This window comes from Melitaea cinxia, chromosome 16 (assembly GCF_905220565.1).
Source record: "Melitaea cinxia chromosome 16, ilMelCinx1.1, whole genome shotgun sequence".
NCBI lineage: Eukaryota > Metazoa > Arthropoda > Insecta > Lepidoptera > Nymphalidae > Melitaea > Melitaea cinxia.
This window is the reverse complement of record NC_059409.1, coordinates 7,273,109-7,291,143: the sequence shown is the minus strand read 5'-3', so window position 1 is coordinate 7,291,143 and position 18,035 is coordinate 7,273,109. Positions and strand designations below refer to the sequence as shown.

Sequence of the window (18,035 nt, the reverse complement as noted above, 5' to 3'; positions counted from 1 at the left end):
CAATATACATGAGTGGGCCTAAAATTTTTGCAACTATAAAAAACACCGAATTTACTATCAGAACTAAAAACTATCAGAGGCAGGGGCGCGTGGTTGGCGGGAAATTATACGTCATTCCATACAATTTGTCACAATCGATTTTCACTTCGCAGAACAGCTTGCTTTTTTAACAGTCTTAAAAACGGAGGAAATATATAGAGCCTATAGATAGCTGTATTTATGTGCGTTACCTCATAACTTCTTACTGCATGGAGTGATTTTGATGAGTCTTTTTTAATCGAAAGGTAATGATTGATATGGGAGTTCCATTTAAATTTGATCGAGATCTAACGAGTAAGTACTTTTTGAGTTATAGAAAACACAGAAATTATATATTTGTCTTTATACACACTGTGGATGCGTCAATAATGCACCTCCGTCATCCTTAATGCACCTAAACAGCACTGTTCATCTCACTAATACTGATACTATTATAGATGACTAATGTGAATATATTTTAAGTTATTCTTATCAGTAAATTTTAATAAGAATAAGAATACATTGTTTGATAGCTTCTTAAATGCATTAAAAACCTAAAATTGTGATAAAAAAATTTTGATAATTTAAAAATTGAATATTAGATAACAGCATGACTTATGGGCAACAAGATTTTAAGTTTCTAAGGAAGGATTATAATCATAAAGATTCTGTAGGACACAAAAGTAATAGGCCTCTTATAATGTAAATGTCAGGCTTTGTTCAACAACATTTTATTTGACAACATTCAAACAGAAACACTAATAAGATAATACTAAAATTAACTATAAAACTTTAGCTTGGATTTCCTGATTTCTGAGCTAAAGCAAGCATATTCTCATTAGCTATCATTTGGAACTCGTGGAATCTTTGTGATACTCGTTGATTTGTACGCAAATACTTTTCCATACAATTCACTGTGCATTTTTCCTGTAATGTTAAATAAAGCCTTATTTATATAAAACCTTTTTATAAAGAAAGGTATTAGGATATTCTCATTTCTTGAAAATTTTTATTTTTAGTAGGAAATCTAATCATCAGTAATGAAAATCAAAATGTCAGTACCTGTGGTGTTCAGGAAAAGAAGATAAGTACATATATTTGAACTTTTCACAATGGACAATGTATAAGAAAGCAACTCGTGTGATTTTTTAGAAAATTGAAATTTATTTAATGCTCAATATACTAGACTTAACTCCTTTTTGCCATGAGAACTATTAATATTTTTAAACAATAGGTGTAAATATTTCATTATCAAAATTTTATATATTGACTTGACTATAATTTAACTTATCTTCTTTTTTCTTGACACCGCGAATATTTTTTTAACAAATTCTTAGAACGAAAACATACCTCAGATGGTCGCAGATTTCTTGATGTGAAATCGTGAATGCAATCATTAAAACAAAGTTCAGATAGTTTGTTGTATTGCACTAAAAAGTCCTTAAACTGTAATAGAATACATAAAATTTGTAATAAAAACGATATTTTAAGGACCAATAATCAAAATGTTTATTTTCGAAAATGTAACAAATACCGTTTTTATTTGATCAGCTTCACTCATTTGTGCTGGAGCAGCCATCGTAATTTATGAATATAGCTCAAATATTTTTTATTATCGCTCAAATAATTTTATATTATAATAATTTCATTCAAAAAGAAATTAATTAGACCTTATAACTAGGATTCAGAAATTCGAGGTTAGTAATTTAGGAGGTATCAGTACTTCAGTAGTGCCAGCTTTCTGTAACTATCAAAGAGTATTTAAGTAACTATTACTATACTCTGCGGTGCCAACTGATTATTGATTTTTTCTTTTTTTTCGGAGTTTATGGCCTGGTATCTAGACTTTTAGGGCACTGATATATACCAGAGTTGCCAGTAAGTTCACCCAATCATAGAGATATGACATTTCGTAAGAAAATCGAATAATAAAATAATCGATTGATTTTAAAAATTTTGGCTGACTTACTTTTAGGACACCTATTCTACTTATAATCTGACAGAATATTGTATAATATAGAAATAAATTAATTTATTATTAGTTTTCAGATCCAAGGAGTTGAACACAAGTACATAAAACCCTATTTTGAACAAAATGTATACGCAATGTATGTAATGTATGTAATAGTATAGCCAAAATATAATTTGACAAAAAAAAAGAAAAAGAAGAAATTATAATTAATAATTACCGAATCAGGCCTATTGTCAACAAACTTATCCAAGGCTGTATTAGAAAAGGTTTTCCGAAAATTAAAATGGGATAAGAATGGAATAAACAAACACAGTAACTATCTTTCACTTTTGTCAGTTCGCTGCTGATATTGTGGTTTTTTTTTTTTGTTTTCTTTTTTTTACCAATTTTGAGGTTGGTAGCAGCACCGATTTCTTAAATGTATTATAAGTTTTGCAACACTTGTTTAACGTTTAACTGACAATTGACAATCATTTTGTTTGACAGTTAATGGTAAAACATTAGCAATAGAAACGATTTTGTATTATTTTAAAAGGATATACTCTTATTTTCCATAATGACTGAAAATGAGGACGAAATAACGACATTTTGTGATTCGGCAGTATGTGTTAAATAATTAAAAATGTTATCAAATAGTTTGTATTAAATATTCACTTATGTTGTGTTTACTATGCGTAGGCATCGTTGGTGGAAGGATGTCGACTACCCGTTCGAATGCAAGGAGGTGATGATTGGCCCCTCGCAGAAATAATAAGTATAAAAGAAGTCCGAGGGCAAAGAGGATATTACGTTCACTACGTAGATTGTAAGTATTTGTTGTTGTTTTATAAAATCGTTTCACGACTTATTCATTAATGGTTTATTTAAAAATAAAAATGTAAGTAATTGATATATATAATCAACAATTAATTGGAAATTATACTTTGATTCCTAAACTATAATTAGGATGTTTATGAACTGACAATAGCACTACCTGAACTTTAAAGTTATAATAATTGTTTTTTAAATCAATAAAGCTTGAAATCATATACAAAAAACATTAGGATCTCTTTAAAACAAACGAAAGAAACCAGAAAAACTGAGAGTAAATTTTTATTTATTGTCTTATAATTTTAAAAAGGAATGAAAACATTTTTATTAAATACTATACATTAGTATTATAGTTTTATACATTTGAGACCAGTCCTTTTACTTTTAAGTCATTTAAGTTCTGTTTTTTTTATACCTAATGACCAACTCTTCAAAACCAAATAATTATATTTGAAAAAAAATGTATTTGCTAGCAAAAAAAACTGACTACAGTTACATCGATAAGTAATACAACATAAGGAGTTGAAAAAATTAATAGACGCACTAGTCGTCACTACGATTTTCGAAGGTTCCCCTCGATTTCTCTGGGATTCCATCAACAGATCCTGGTTTCCTTATCATGGTACCAACCTTGAGACATATCTGTTCTAACAAAAAAAAAAAGAATTATCAAAATCGGTTCATAAACGTCGAACCCAAATATACATTAAAAAATATAAACGGTGGAATCGAGTAACCTCCTCCTTTTTTGGAATCAGTTAATAAAAGAGTATCTTAATAAGGTAATACAAATTACTATAATCACAGTAGATTTTTTGAGTTAAAACATAACAAGTAATATCTTGCTAAAAATTTGAAGCAGCCCTACTTGGGAAGTATCTCAACCTCAGAGAAAATCTCAGCCAAGTAATACTGCTATCAAGTAGTGTTTTGTTCCTGTGGCTCGTGCTTCTGGTGCTACAGGCATCCATAGGTTTTTTTTTTTTTTTTAATATTAAGTTTTAACATCCATAGGCTCTTAAGTACTCATGCCTTTTTTATTTACATTTTAATTTTCAAAGCGTTGAGGCATATTAAGTTCAACATTGCATGCTTCAAATTGCAAAGCTTATTTTCTCTAATTCGATGGTGAGTTCAAAACTGACCGTGAGAGATATATATACCTATATATACATATATATTTATGTAGGTTAATAATTAAGATAATTATTTGCGACTATGGTTATTTGTTTTTTTTTTTTTTTTTTACTTTTATGCTACATGCTCTATGCATTACTATTTTATAACACACTACATGCTTTCCTCCATCTGGCATCCATAGGTTATGGTTATGATCAGGTGGACTGTGTCATATTTGCCACTCTAGTAGTATAAAAAACAGATGTATATAAATAAAAATGAATGGTTAAATATGTGGCTAAGCACAAAACTCAAGAATGGCTGGATCAATTCAGTTCCAGATATTTTTTTTTTCTTTTCAGTTTTTAATATTTTGTAGAAGGTTTTTAGGGAATGAAAATTGAAGTGAAATTACACAGAAATTTTCCAAGTTTCTGTTAATGTGAGGATTATGTAAAGTTCACACGTTTGACAAGACACACGTTGCATGTTGTGCAAGAACACCAACAGAATAACGTCTGTTGTTTCAGCTAGTCAATTATAAATATATCTAATACAAATAAAACTTTTTATTACAGTCAATAAACGTTTAGATGAATGGGTTGGAGAATCATGGCTCGATACACGAAAAGTGCAGTTTCCAAGAAGAGATGGGGCTCCAACCGCAGGCACAACAACTCCAAAGAAAACTCATATTGGATCTGGAGGTGGCGTCATGCCTAATTTTCTTAGTATGTGTGTTTATGCTATTAGTTACGGCACAATTAAAATCACTATACACTAGTAGTTATCATTAGGTTAGTGATGATTATCTTTACTACCTCACTTCAATTTATTACAAAAAATGTGTGTCAGAATGTACATTTTTATTAAATGTTAGCTTTTTCTTTGCTTCAAATAGTTTTTGTGTGGCTAGTTCTTATAAGGCCACCTTAGGGATAATGTTTTAGTTGTATTTATGTTGCAAATCTTAACACTCTTTTTTACTATAGAGAAAGCCAACACATGTATGTATAACTTTATAATTTTTTTTATAAAAAAATAACAGTATATTCATTGTTTTTTATATATTGCAATAATAGGCTAACTCGACACATCATTGGAAATATGTATTATAAAGAAGAGATAGGGAAATAAACACTATGTATTAAATATGAGAAAAAAAAGTATTCCAATTATTCTATATACAGAAATAAAAATAAAACAAGGAAATAAATAAAATTTAAAATAAAAATTAACTAAAACACTACTATAATTATTATCAATTTATTTATTATAATTATTATTATTATTCTAACCCAAATGTTTCATAAGCATGTATTTGAGTGTGTGTATGTTTTATGTGTATAGACATAATATATGTTATTCTGTATGTATTTATGTTTTGTTACGTCTATCTTAATTTGTGAGTAATTTGATATTTTAATATAAAAAAATAATTAGCAGTCAAACTTAAAAATGCATATATGGTTTTTCTCATTACTTTTTTAACTTTTTTCTAAATAATCTATTAGAAATTAGAAAAAAGCAATCAATTAAGACTACCAATTTGACTCTTCATTTCTGTTGCATGAAACAATATAGTGTTGTAGATTGCATGCATTTCTTTGCTTTAGTCCTCAGTCCATTAATGTTAACCTTAACTATTAAAATTCGAGATTTCAATAATGATTATATATACTATATTATATATATAGAAAAATAATTATAATTTTATAATAATTATAATATTTTGTCTGCAGATGATACTGTCTGCAATGAAACTCAGAAAATCATCTCGAGTATCACTAGAGAAAACAATGTGCAACCACAATTAAAACCTAAACTAATTGAGAAAGTACAAACACCAGTCAATGGTGCTGCACAAAAAGTTATATCTGGTATGTGTACATTTTTAGCATTTTATTTTCCAGTTCCTATATTCAAAAAACAATTTGTTTGCTTAGGAACTGTTAAATTTCAAATAAGGCAGGTTATATGTTTAACAGTTTATAAACATAAGGATGCACTTTAAGCATCTTATTATCTTTCTTAAAGTATCTGCTCTTAATGTCTTAAGAAAAAGTTTACACATAATTTTTTGCTTATATTTAAAGATTTTTTGTTTTATAATCTCTCAAGCCATAAGCAAAGTCTATAAAACAATTTTCTTCTCCTAAAGATACAAGAAATTGTTCGAGCTGTTCAAATTTACATTTGATATACTTAGTACATCATTCACAAGTCATTTATTTGTTTTTGATCCCATCACTTATAATAATAACATAGAGCATGATCTGTCTCAATTGATACTAGTTATAGAAGTATTGTGAGACTAATGAAATTATTTAACAATCATCGAGTTTGTTTGTCAACATATTTAACTTGTTTTTTTTTTTTTTTTTTTTTTTTTTTGTTTTTTGCTAGATGCGACTGATCTAGCATTGATCTAGCTATTGTATCCTCATACACTTGACTAGCTGACAAACAAATTTAACTGTTTTAAAATTATTTTGTTTGATCGCACTCTACAGAAAATTTCACATTCATTACGCAGAAATCCTACTACTTCCTTCTTCTGTCTATGGATAACACTTTTTGATCTTCCATAAGGACCTAGTAAATAATCATATTTATTTAATAAACGACCTTGTTGTTAAACAAATACACAATCAAGACATTGATAAAATAAATTTTACAAATGTTTACTTTCCTTTGAGTTTGTATGTTAGAGACATGTTTTGATTAAGTTTGTCATATGATACTAGCTCACTTTGCCTTTGATTTTACTAGACACACTTCTTGTCTAAGATGGCATAAAAAAATAACAACAACAAATTAACAACAACAGTATATAATTTTTATTAATCAAGGACTGCCTACATGGGTCAAACAAAGTTGCAAATTATTACAATCGAGTAAATTATAAGTAAGATGCGACTAAGGGATAACACAGTTTCACTACCACCTTGGAGCTTATAAAGCCGACCGATGGCGAGATATTCTGCTGGTTTTGAAATTTACAGGCCGAAGACGGGCAGCACCAACCCGCCTGCCCAGCTTGGTGACTATGGACGACACACATGAGTTCACGCCATTTTTGGCGCGTGCTTGTGGAAGCCTATGTCCAGCAGTGGACTGCGATAGGCTGAAATGATGATGATGAAGATGAAAGTTTAACAAACAGTACAACTGTTTTATATTTACAAGGCTCTTAGAGGGCACTTACTGAAACTCAATACTTCAAAACTAATGTTCTTCTAATTATAAAATTTTACATATAAATAAGATTACACACACACATATATGCATAAAACTCATACACATATACAACTGAATATATATTTAATTTATATCAGTATAAAAAAGTTAGTTTGGTTTAATGCACTAATTAAAGAAGTGCTATTCCAATTTATCTTAAAAATAATTTTTGTCTGGATATCTTTTTACACAAAGAAAGGAATAAATGATATAAATTACAGATTTCATGTCAATGATAAAACGGCTTTTCTACCCACCCTTTCTTTTCTCTCATTCGAAAATGGATGATGTTTCTATGTACATATTGTTTTGTGGATATTATATAGCGTGTTTGATATGGGGATAAGCTATAGATTACTGGCTATGACGTAAATAATGAAGCAAAGAGCCATATAATATGACGTAAATAATGAAGCAAAGAGCCATATAATATATTTGTATATATTAATATTACAAATATTAAAATTGAACAAGAATGTATCACATGAGAATCAACTTTAAAAAATTCAGTAACATAAATTATTCATAAGAAGTGCAAATGTCAATTTTAAAATAAACATAAAAATTTTCATATATTTCAAGTGCCACCAGTGGAGCCCCGTCAACTTGTTTCTCGGCCGGCGAGTCCAACACTTGTGAACGACTCATCGTCGCTAGTCAATGGAGGCGCAGTTCTGGCCGCTGCATTACAAAAGAAAATGAATAGGAAGCGAAAAGCTAATTCTTTAGAGAATGATGTAAGATATATAATACTATACTATATTTTATTGCACGTCTCCAAGGAGACTGTGCATTACTCTCACAAAATGAAAAATACAGGAAGCGCTTCCACTTAAACCTCTTATGTTTTATAACAATGCATGAGTATACTATAAAATAAATACTGTTACATAAAATACAAATGAAACTATAAATTAAATGTCATTTGAAGTCTTTTTTAATACTAATATAGTATCGATTAAACAAATATTATGTTGCATGTCAACATTTTGGATGGATTGATAATAGCAAAATAACGTGTGAACCCATTGACGAAATAAGTTTTTTTTTTTTTTATAATGGCAGGAAAACAAAATTTAGGTACCGACAAATTGACAACAGCGCCATCTACCTGGTTTAATTGTGTTACATGCGAGATTTCAATCAAATCTATCCGAGAACTTAGGTGACAACTGTTTGTCCCAGCAAAAGAATTATAATGATATATTAAGAGCGTTATAATTGTGTTTGCAGGCAAACGAAAAAAAAACCGACTTCAATTACATCGACAAGTAATACAACGTAGATCGACGAAAAAATAGTCAATTAACTACGCATTATCAAAGATTACTCAAAAAGTAGTTATCAGATCTCGATAAAATTTAAATGTGACCATATGATAAACATCAGCTTTCAATTAAATTAAAAATTATCAAAATTAGTACACCCAGTAAAAAGTTATTGCGGATTTTCGAAAGTTTCCCTCGATTTCTCTGGGATCCCAACATCAGATTCTAGTTTCTTTATCATGGTACCAAACTAGGGATATACCCTTTCCAACAAAAAAAGAATTATCAAAATCGGTACATCCAGTAGAAAATTATGCGGTATAATACAACGAAGGTCGACGAAAAAAGCGTCAAGTAAAAACGCATTATTAGATATAACTCAAAAAGTAGTTGTTAGATCTCAAATAAATTTAACTGGGACCAATTGACACACACCACATTTCGATGAAAAAAAAAATTGTCGAAATCGCTCCACCCGGTCAAAAGTTCTGATGTAACATACATTAAAAAAAATACAGGCGAATTGAGAACCTCCTCCTTTTTTGGAAGTCGGTTAAAAAGAGCATCATCGGTAGTTGAAGTAACCAGCGGCTCGGTCGCAGGGCGCGCAGTGGGCGGAGGGCGAGGCGGAGGAGGCGGGCGGCGCGGCCACGCCCACGGCGCGGCCGCGCACGTCCGGCAGCATGCTGGCGCACGGCCACGACGACCTCGTCACGCGCATGAAGAACGTCGAGATGATCGAGCTGGGCCGCCACCGCATCCGGCCCTGGTACTTCGCGCCCTACCCGCAGGTAGCCCTCGCCCCTCGACATCGGCTCACTTCGAATGTATACAGGCCCTGTCTTTGTCTGTATTTATTTTATTACTAGCTGTGCCCGCGAATTCGTCCGCGTGGAATTTAACAAAAACGTTATTGTTTTGTTTACAATGTTATCAAATAAATAAATTTCTAAAGTAAAAGTAAGTTACGATTGTTGCAGCCGCAGATGCCAAAAAAAAGCAATTTACTTATAATAATTTATTAATCTACATTATAATTAAACTTAATACTAAAGAGGTGATTCCCTACTGATGTTAAGTAGAAGAATGATTTAATAAAACGAAGTTGAAGAAAGGTTTCCACGGTGTGGCCGTCGCTGCGGTGGTCTCTGCGGTGGTCGCTTTCCGTTGCTTGCCATCTTCGTCCGAAATGATGTTGAAATCTTGCGCGTGTGCCGTACAGAGAAAATAAGGTTGTGGGCACACCTGGGTTTCTTATATTCAAATATATTGTTTAATTATCTTCGTATGAAGTTAAGTCGGAGGCACACTGATACCGTGGGGTTAGGCCAGTGTAACAAGTAACTTAAGTTACTCCTTACTATATCAGCTATCTGCCAGTAAAAGTCCCGTCAAAATTGGTCCAGCCGTTTCAGAGATTAGCCAGAACAAACAAACAGACAGACACAAATTGTAAAAATTGTGAATTGGTATATGTATCGTGTATACATCCATATGAATTTAGTAAAAAGGGGTTATTTTAATATTACAAACAGACACTCCAATTTTATTTATTTGTATAGTATATTTACTGTGTGGCTACAGTACTAAAGAATATAGCCAACCCTCTCTTCCCGTGGGTGTCGTAAGAGGCGACTTAGGGATAACACAGTTCCGCTACCACCTTGGAACTTAAAAAGCCGACCGGTGGCGGGATAACCATCCAACTGCTGGCTTTGAAATACACAGGCCGAAGACGGGCAGCAGCGTCTTCGGTGCGAGAAAGCCAGCCCTGCGGTCACCAACCCGCCTGCCCAGCGTGGAGACTATGGGCAAAACACATGAGTTCACGTTATTTTTGACGTAAACTTGTGGAGGCCTATGTGCAGCAGTGTATAGGCTGTAATGATGATGATGATGATAGATTATCAATACGGCGCTTACTTCTGTATATTACACAACGTTAACTAGGAAACGTGCTTCTATATTGATTACAACATTTTATATCATATACTATTATTTATTTTTATTCCAGGAAATGGTCAACCTACCTTGCATATACATATGCGAGTTCTGTCTTAAATACAGAAAAAGTAAAAAGTGTCTGGAAAGACATCTAGTAAGTATCTTGTTGTACTAATATAATATTTTTAAATACATATGCTTTAAAATTATATGTATTGAAAATCCTTATATTTCTTAACTTGATAATCATGATTTTAATTGGAACTATAATCAAATATTTAAATACTTCCAAATTTTCTTTCAAACAGTTCAACTCAACTTGTCGTGTGTTTAAAAAAAAAAGAAACAGGAAACTGTCATAATTATTTAACTTGTATTTTTATGTCAAAATTTTTAATAAACTTGTTATTTTTCATCAAAATAAGCACGATGCAAGCACAGCTTCAAGCACAATGTTGACGAAACATTAATGTATTATCTTCTATTTTTAGATAAAATGTAAACTTAAACATCCACCTGGCAACGAAATATATCGCAAAGGCAGTATATCATTCTTCGAGATAGATGGCCGAAAAAACAAATGCTATGCCCAGAACCTGTGCCTACTTGCTAAACTATTCTTAGACCACAAGACGTTGTATTATGACACTGATCCATTTTTGTTCTATGTTATGACAGAGTTTGATTCGAGAGGTATTTATATTAGTTTTTACTAGAGATGCCGCGAATATTCGGCAATTATTCGGTATTCGGCTATTCAGCCTCTTTTTTTCGCTATTCGGCCGAATATGGTTAACCATTTGACCAAATACCGAATTACAATTTTTTTATTACTTACCAACTGTTTTTCCGCGACTTCGCGTAAATTATAGCCCATGTCCTTTCTAAGGCTCTAGGGTATCTGTGTACCAAATTTCATTTAAATTGGTTCAGCAGTTTGGGCGTGAAATCATGATAAACAGATTTACTTCCTTATTTATGATAAAATACAGTAAGGATTACCAAAATAAATTATGAAAAAACTCAAAATTTACTCACAAAGATATTTATTTAACCAAAAAAGAACTAACAAATTAATATTTAAAATCTACCAGTGGTAAGAAACAAACACAACAAACAAACTGCCAGTTTATTGTCTTCACTATAAATTTTATAATAGTTCCAAATAGGCGATTTCTTATTAAATTGATTCATTTTGCTTTTTTCGAACAAACGATATTTCTTATGGTAATCAATCACGTTAAATGTTATATTTTAGTATACAGTACGTACGATGCACTAACGATCAACAAATAAAGCAGGTTGTGACACGACCGTGACCTAATCACAATCACAAATGAAAATATGAAACAAAACCGCCCGCGCCTACCAAACGTATTAGGTACTTCAGCGATGCAAGTTAATTCGTACGGTGGCGAGTTGTGTCTTGTCGCCCGCGAAAAGTACTAAGTTTGGCCGAATATTCGGCTGCCGAATGTTCGGCGCTTCGGCCAAGAGCCTCGCCGAACATTCGGTATTCGGTATTCGGCAAAATTACTGTTCGTGGCATCTCTAGTTTTTACTATTTTTTAAGTTAACCTTTAAAGTTCTTTATGCTTATCGATATATATATTTTATTTTCAGGGTTTCATATAGTAGGATATTTTTCTAAAGAGAAAGAAAGCACAGAAGACTACAATGTAGCATGTATATTGACATTACCTCCATACCAAAGAAAGGGATATGGAACTTTACTTATAGAATTTAGTAAGTATAAAAAATTAGCATTGTATGATCATGACATATTTATTTGAATAACAAAGGTGCTATTTAACCCGTAATTGTCATAGTAGTTATAGTATTGTAAATCGCCTTTGCGCATTTTGACAGCCAGCGTTCTTTTTAAATGGCGCCAATTATATATTATAAATAATTTTTCTCGCTTCTCTATGTAAAACTATTTCGTAATTTAAAACTTTTGTGCGCGATAGTATTTTGTGTCGACGTCGAACTGTCCAACAAATAGCACTCCGGCAAGCATGCGACACGTGATAAACACTCCCGTCCCCTACCCCATACCACCACTAAACAGACCGATAAATCGCTTCTGCGCAGCTTCAAGGCCAGCGTTCTTTTTACATGACGCGAAATATACTATTCCCATTTGTTTCTTGGTGACTTTTGAAATAAATCAAATCAAGTCTTGATTACTGTTAGCTTTTTAATTATAAAGTTTCTTAGTTTATAAATACTTCTTCATACAAACTTTATTCAATATACAAAATTACCTCATCATTTCTCTTACAAAATTTAGTCTTTCTTTCCAAAAAATGTTTGATGTAATCAAAATCTAGATAAATAAGTTGTTTATTGAATTTTCAGGTTATGAATTATCAAAGTTTGAAGGCAAGACCGGCTCTCCAGAAAAACCTTTGTCGGATCTTGGTCTACTGTCATACAGAAGTTACTGGGCTCAAACTATATTGGAAATACTAATAAATATTAAACCAGTTGGCGAGAACGAGAAACCCATTATAACAATTAAGTATGTTTTTGATTATATATTTTATTGTAAAATTTTAATTTTAATGTAGATATACTAGCAAACCCAGTGAACTTTATTCAAACTGCCAAGTAATTTTTTTTAAATGTAAATTTATTAAATTTTTGAAATGAAAAGTAACTCAGCCGCGTTGGGTACTTTTTGGTAGGGGAAAATCTTATGGATTCGTGTCACCGACATTCTCATGACTCGCAGCGGCCGTGTTTTGTGCGCGTTAGAGGCTTTTGGGTGGGTGAAATCCCGACATGCATATTTTAATACTAAAAGTTCTAAGATTTCACTTCTATCGGCAGTCTTTATAACAGCCAATTTTTTTTCTTGTTTTACAAACCTTGTACTCACAATACCAAGAAAAAAGGAATGATCAAATTTGATGCCGTAATTGGGAAGTTATGCGCGTACATATGTTTCCTCGATTCATTTTTATTTACGTAGGTTTGTAATTAAATATATTTTATTTCACATTATATGTTTGTCACAAAAATGTTTTATATTTTTTTAGTGAAATTTGTGAATTAACAAGTATTAAGAAAGAAGACGTCATCAGTACCTTACAGAACTTGAACCTCATTAATTATTATAAGGGCCAGTACATCATATCTGTGAATCAGGTAAGGAACTTATCAACTTTTATTAATTAATTATCAACCCTATTACCTCTAGTAAATTTTACGATCTGAATATTATTTGATACGCTATAAAAAAAATATTAAATTTATATTATAATGTGAACTTTTTTGTAGTATTATAGACTGATTAGGAGTTTTTTACGATATATTTATTATTGGAGGATAGCCAACAAAAGATACACTAATAATAGTTTCTTTCACAATAGGATGTCAATGTTCTTTTAATTACAGGTTATCACAACATGCATTATCACGTCAAGTAATACAAAAGAATTTAAATATAATTTAAGTACAACAATTACTCAATAAAAAAGTTTATCAATAGACAATCACTAATTAAAAATTTAAAATGAACAATATCGTTAAAATGTGTCTAGTAACACGTGTAAATCTTGTAACAATTACCTTACCTTTTACCTTTACCTACCTACATGATAAAATACAATGTCCAAAGGACAATAATTTAAAATGATTAAACAAAAAAAAAACACAAGGCAAAAATATAAAGTCAAAATTATAAAATTAAAATTAAAAAGATACATTAAATTAATAAAAATAAAAAAATTCTTCAAGTTAATTAAAAGGTTACAAATTACATAGTTAGGTCCATAATACAACTTATATCATACAATGAAGAGTTGGTAATAAAGAGATTTACAATAAGTTCTATCAAAAATCATAAATTCGACAACAATATCCAAACCATAACATTGGGCATGTCAAATACAGTTTGAAATAAACAGTTACACATAAGTTAATAATTATAATAACTTTGTTAAAATATAAGTAATATTGAAAAATGCAACTTTATATGTAGTTTTAACATTTTGAAAACTAATATATTTTATAGGAAACAATACAACAACACGAAAAAGCTATGGAGAAAAAATTACTAAGAATCGATCCCAAGTGTTTGCATTGGACTCCGAAGGATTGGTCAAAAAGGGCGAAATGGTATGTTTCCGAAATTAACACAAACAATTCATCTATCATTTAATTTATATTATTTTCATTTCTAAAAATTGTAAGCTTTGTCGCACATGTTAAATACGACTTTGAACTCTAATACTTGAAGAATAGAACATAATAAACTGTAAAGTAAATATTTCTCTTTTGTCACCAGCGTTTGAAGTGTTTCGGAGATGCGAGCTATCTAACTCTGGCTTCGACACGTATGACTCATTTTGTACCTAACGAATATATGTAACTGCTTAACTATCATTAAATTTACGTCAGTAACAAAGGCATTCGACATCATTATTTATAATTATCATTGACTAACACAATTTTATTGACATATTCAAATGCACGCATATCATTGCTATTTATTTTGTATATATTTCTGCTAATAATATTTTAATATTTTTAGCGAAAATGGGTGACTGAGTATTTTATATGGGTACATTTTATGACATTTTAAATTTTGCTTTAAAATCACATTTATCTATATACAGTTAGTTATATTACTAAAAAATATTACAATCTACTTATCCCTCTCATTATAATTTCTCAATTTTGTAATTTTAATCTATATGTTAGTCATTTTTCTCATTGCTAAAGATTTACAGCTATTTATATTTTTTATTTCACAAATAGTAAAGCGTAATTTTAAAATGTAAAAATAAATCATTTACAACAATTTTAGAGAATTATATGCACTGGAATTTTTATTTTATTTATATTTTCAACCATTTATTATTTATTTTCTATTGCTTTCGACCCTCGATGCTAACTTTAACTAAAATTATCTAATATAGCTGTCACTACAACACACAACTAAATTATGCAAAATGTAAACAAAATGTTAATATATGAAACTTTGAAAATGTTTTTATCATAATTATGAACTTTGGTTCCTTTTTTATTTTTTATCATTAAATTACAATCAATGAGAAAAAATCAGCCATTTCATTCTACCGTTGATAACTTAGTCTCTTTCAAATATGAAATGACCCATTCATATCTTATCATAATATAATATAAATTGCGCGTCACGTTGTTTGTCCGCGATGGACCTCTAAACTACTTATTACTTGGAACTTATAAAGCCGACCGATGGCGGCATAACCATCCAACTGCTGGCTTTGAAACACACAGGCCGAAGACTGGCAGCAGCGTCTTCGGTGCGAAAAAGCCAGCCCTGCAGTCTCCAACCCGCCTATTCAGCGTGGTGACTATGGGCAACACGAATACACGCCATTTTGGTGCGAACTTGTGGAGGCCTATGTCCAGCAGTGGACTGCGATAGGCTGAAGTGATGATGATGATGATGTGCAGTTTGATCCAACTTGAAATATAGGCTGAATTTTATTTTGATATATGTAATTATTATATTAAGGAAGGAAAAAAATCAGCTAGTACTATATATGTTTCATTATTATTTTTAATATTATTGGCTTGTAACAGACAATACAATTGTTGTCAATTTATTGCAAACTGTCAAATTGTGAACGGGTATTACAAAACCTACATCTGTTTTATTAACCCTGCAGTGTTTACGCACCAAAAATTTACGCGAGTGGTCGCGTGGATTGCAGACGTAATCTATTAGCAAACTGACAAAAAACAAGTATTGCAACAAAATATTTTTATTAATTATATAAAAATATCATAACTGCGTCTTTACTGTTAGAATACTTTGTAATTATTTTTGTTATTCTCTGTTATGAGCCAATGATTTAATCCATGTCTTAGACAGGTTAATCAAAAACCCACGTCTGCAAACATTATCATAGTTTTATTCACTGTGCATACATTTTTAATTGTTATTTTTTGTCAAGCTGTTTATTTAAGCCCAGGAGGCACAAGTACTACTTAACTTGTCTGCGTAATTTTCTATTCGAAGGAACTATTTTTACCGTACTCGTATCGTCAATTCACTGCAACGATGTCGCTGAGGCCCGTAACTAACTTTAGATCTCTTGTCAAACACACCAGGAGCAGGATTACTTGGACTCCGATTAAGATTTATGAATTTGCTCTTCCAAATGAATTATCTCCTTGTCAAGGCTTGACTCAGCTTAAAAACTTCGTTTTTGTGATTGCCCTCATACAGCCAGCCATGACTAAATATTTGTAATTAGTCGATGATTCATTATTATTCTAAAAAAAATAAGCGATATAGTGTTACAATATTTTCATGATAATAATTAATATCCACAATACGTCAAAGTTTACTTTGAAGTTAATTTTATCACAAAAAAAAAATATAAAGAAAATAATTTTAATGTATCAAAATTAGTAAGATTTTAGTTGCATGGGTTACATATATGTAAGGCACGCATGTTTGCAGAGATCCCGTGACGCAACAAACGCTAACCGATTTTTAGAATTTATCGATTTTGAATTGATGGATTACATAAGTTATCCACGTGCCCACTCCAGGGTTAAATAGTTTTTATTTTGCTTTTAAATAGTCTGATATTATCGATGTTCTTTACTCGTTAATTTGGAACAGTTCAAGTTATTACTGTTAGCAATGCATTAATTGCATACTGATCGTATCTAAAATATTAAGGTTACATGTATACAATTTTATCTATCTATCAAATATAATCACCATTATTTTTGACCTCCATAACTCACAAGGCTTTTGTTCTTCTCGAAGTTTTGCTTTTTTGTTTACGTTTTGCACACACATATATGTTGTGTTGGAATGAAATTCAGGTAGTTGTTTTCAAAACTGGTCAAGTCAACTGTTCCAAAAATTTGAAATTTATGGTGAAATATTTTTAAAATTATGGTGAAATTAAAATTATTTTCTAAGCATTTATATAAGTGTAGGACTTGGTAGTAGAAGTATTTGGTAAATATTGCTTAAATTTGTGCATGACCATTTTTGAAAATTAACTTCCAAGGATAACCGATGATTGCATTTGCAGATATTAAATAAATGTTTATTTTTCAGGTAGGGAATATTGAAAGGTAGTTATATCAAGAACATTCAGAAGACAGCTGTCAACGTTGTTACGCCATTTTTATTTTTGAGCATTGAAGTTTACTTACTGTACATGACATATTTTGTTTGTTCTGATATTAAAATACTGTCTAAAGTATTGTAGAAACAATTTCTGTAACTATTTCTGTTTATTGTGATATAAAACAAATATTTTTAAGCAAATTATTCCGTTTTATTTATTATTTTTTCTATGTCTTGGTAAGAAAAACTATAAATTATAGGATAATAGGATATGGATTGCTGCATCCGTCTCGATAGTTTTCTGATTACTGCATTGTGTGTGACCACTTTTTTAAAAGTTTTTAAAGCAAGCTATTCTTAAAAGATAGATATATGTATACCAGCTAAGGTTTTTCTGTAGAACTATAAAACAAAAACAATTCAAATTTTTTGTTTTATCCAAAGAAATTAAGTCTGCGTTTTTGATAAAAGCAAGGAAGCTTCTTAATATACCTACATATTCCGAAATTTTTACACAACGTCATATTCCAATAATTGTGTTTGCTCGCAAACGAAAAAAAAAACCGACTTCAAT

The 18,035-nt window shown here is 30.8% G+C and overlaps 2 protein-coding genes across 2 annotated transcripts; one reads left to right on the top strand and one right to left on the bottom strand.

The window, feature by feature from the left end:
• Window positions 1-733: 733 nt before the first annotated feature.
• LOC123660858 (mitochondrial import inner membrane translocase subunit Tim9-like) lies at window positions 734-1,805 on the bottom strand. Its single transcript, XM_045595885.1, has 3 exons — window positions 1,553-1,805; window positions 1,369-1,464; window positions 734-945 (listed from the first exon to the last, which is right to left on the bottom strand). The coding sequence occupies exons 1-3, from the start codon at window positions 1,595-1,597 to the stop codon at window positions 811-813; spliced, it is 276 nt and encodes a 91-aa protein (XP_045451841.1). The 5' UTR covers window positions 1,598-1,805; the 3' UTR covers window positions 734-810.
• Window positions 1,806-2,463: 658 nt separating this feature from the next.
• Window positions 2,464-17,662, top strand: LOC123661065 (histone acetyltransferase Tip60). Its single transcript, XM_045596077.1, has 14 exons — window positions 2,464-2,591; window positions 2,669-2,795; window positions 4,498-4,650; window positions 5,662-5,805; window positions 7,742-7,896; window positions 9,039-9,218; window positions 10,442-10,525; window positions 10,863-11,064; window positions 11,995-12,117; window positions 12,733-12,895; window positions 13,416-13,524; window positions 14,393-14,496; window positions 14,666-14,714; window positions 17,450-17,662. Exons 1-13 carry the CDS (start codon window positions 2,547-2,549, stop codon window positions 14,670-14,672), a joined length of 1,596 nt encoding a protein of 531 aa, XP_045452033.1. The 5' UTR covers window positions 2,464-2,546; the 3' UTR covers window positions 14,673-14,714; window positions 17,450-17,662.
• The last annotated feature ends 373 nt before the right edge of the window (window positions 17,663-18,035 follow it).

Coding starts and splice junctions, on each gene's coding strand:
- LOC123660858 (XM_045595885.1), bottom strand. CDS start 1,597: ATGGCTGCTCCAGCACAAATGAGTGAAGCTGATCAAATAAAAACG. Junction 1,465..1,552: donor AAGCTGATCAAATAAAAACG/GTATTTGTTACA, acceptor ATTCTATTACAG/TTTAAGGACTTTTTAGTGCA. Junction 946..1,368: donor GAAATCTGCGACCATCTGAG/GTATGTTTTCGT, acceptor TTAACATTACAG/GAAAAATGCACAGTGAATTG.
- LOC123661065 (XM_045596077.1), top strand. CDS start 2,547: ATGACTGAAAATGAGGACGAAATAACGACATTTTGTGATTCGGCA. Junction 2,796..4,497: donor TTACGTTCACTACGTAGATT/GTAAGTATTTGT, acceptor TTTTTATTACAG/TCAATAAACGTTTAGATGAA. Junction 7,897..9,038: donor CTAATTCTTTAGAGAATGAT/GTAAGATATATA, acceptor CAGGGCGCGCAG/TGGGCGGAGGGCGAGGCGGA.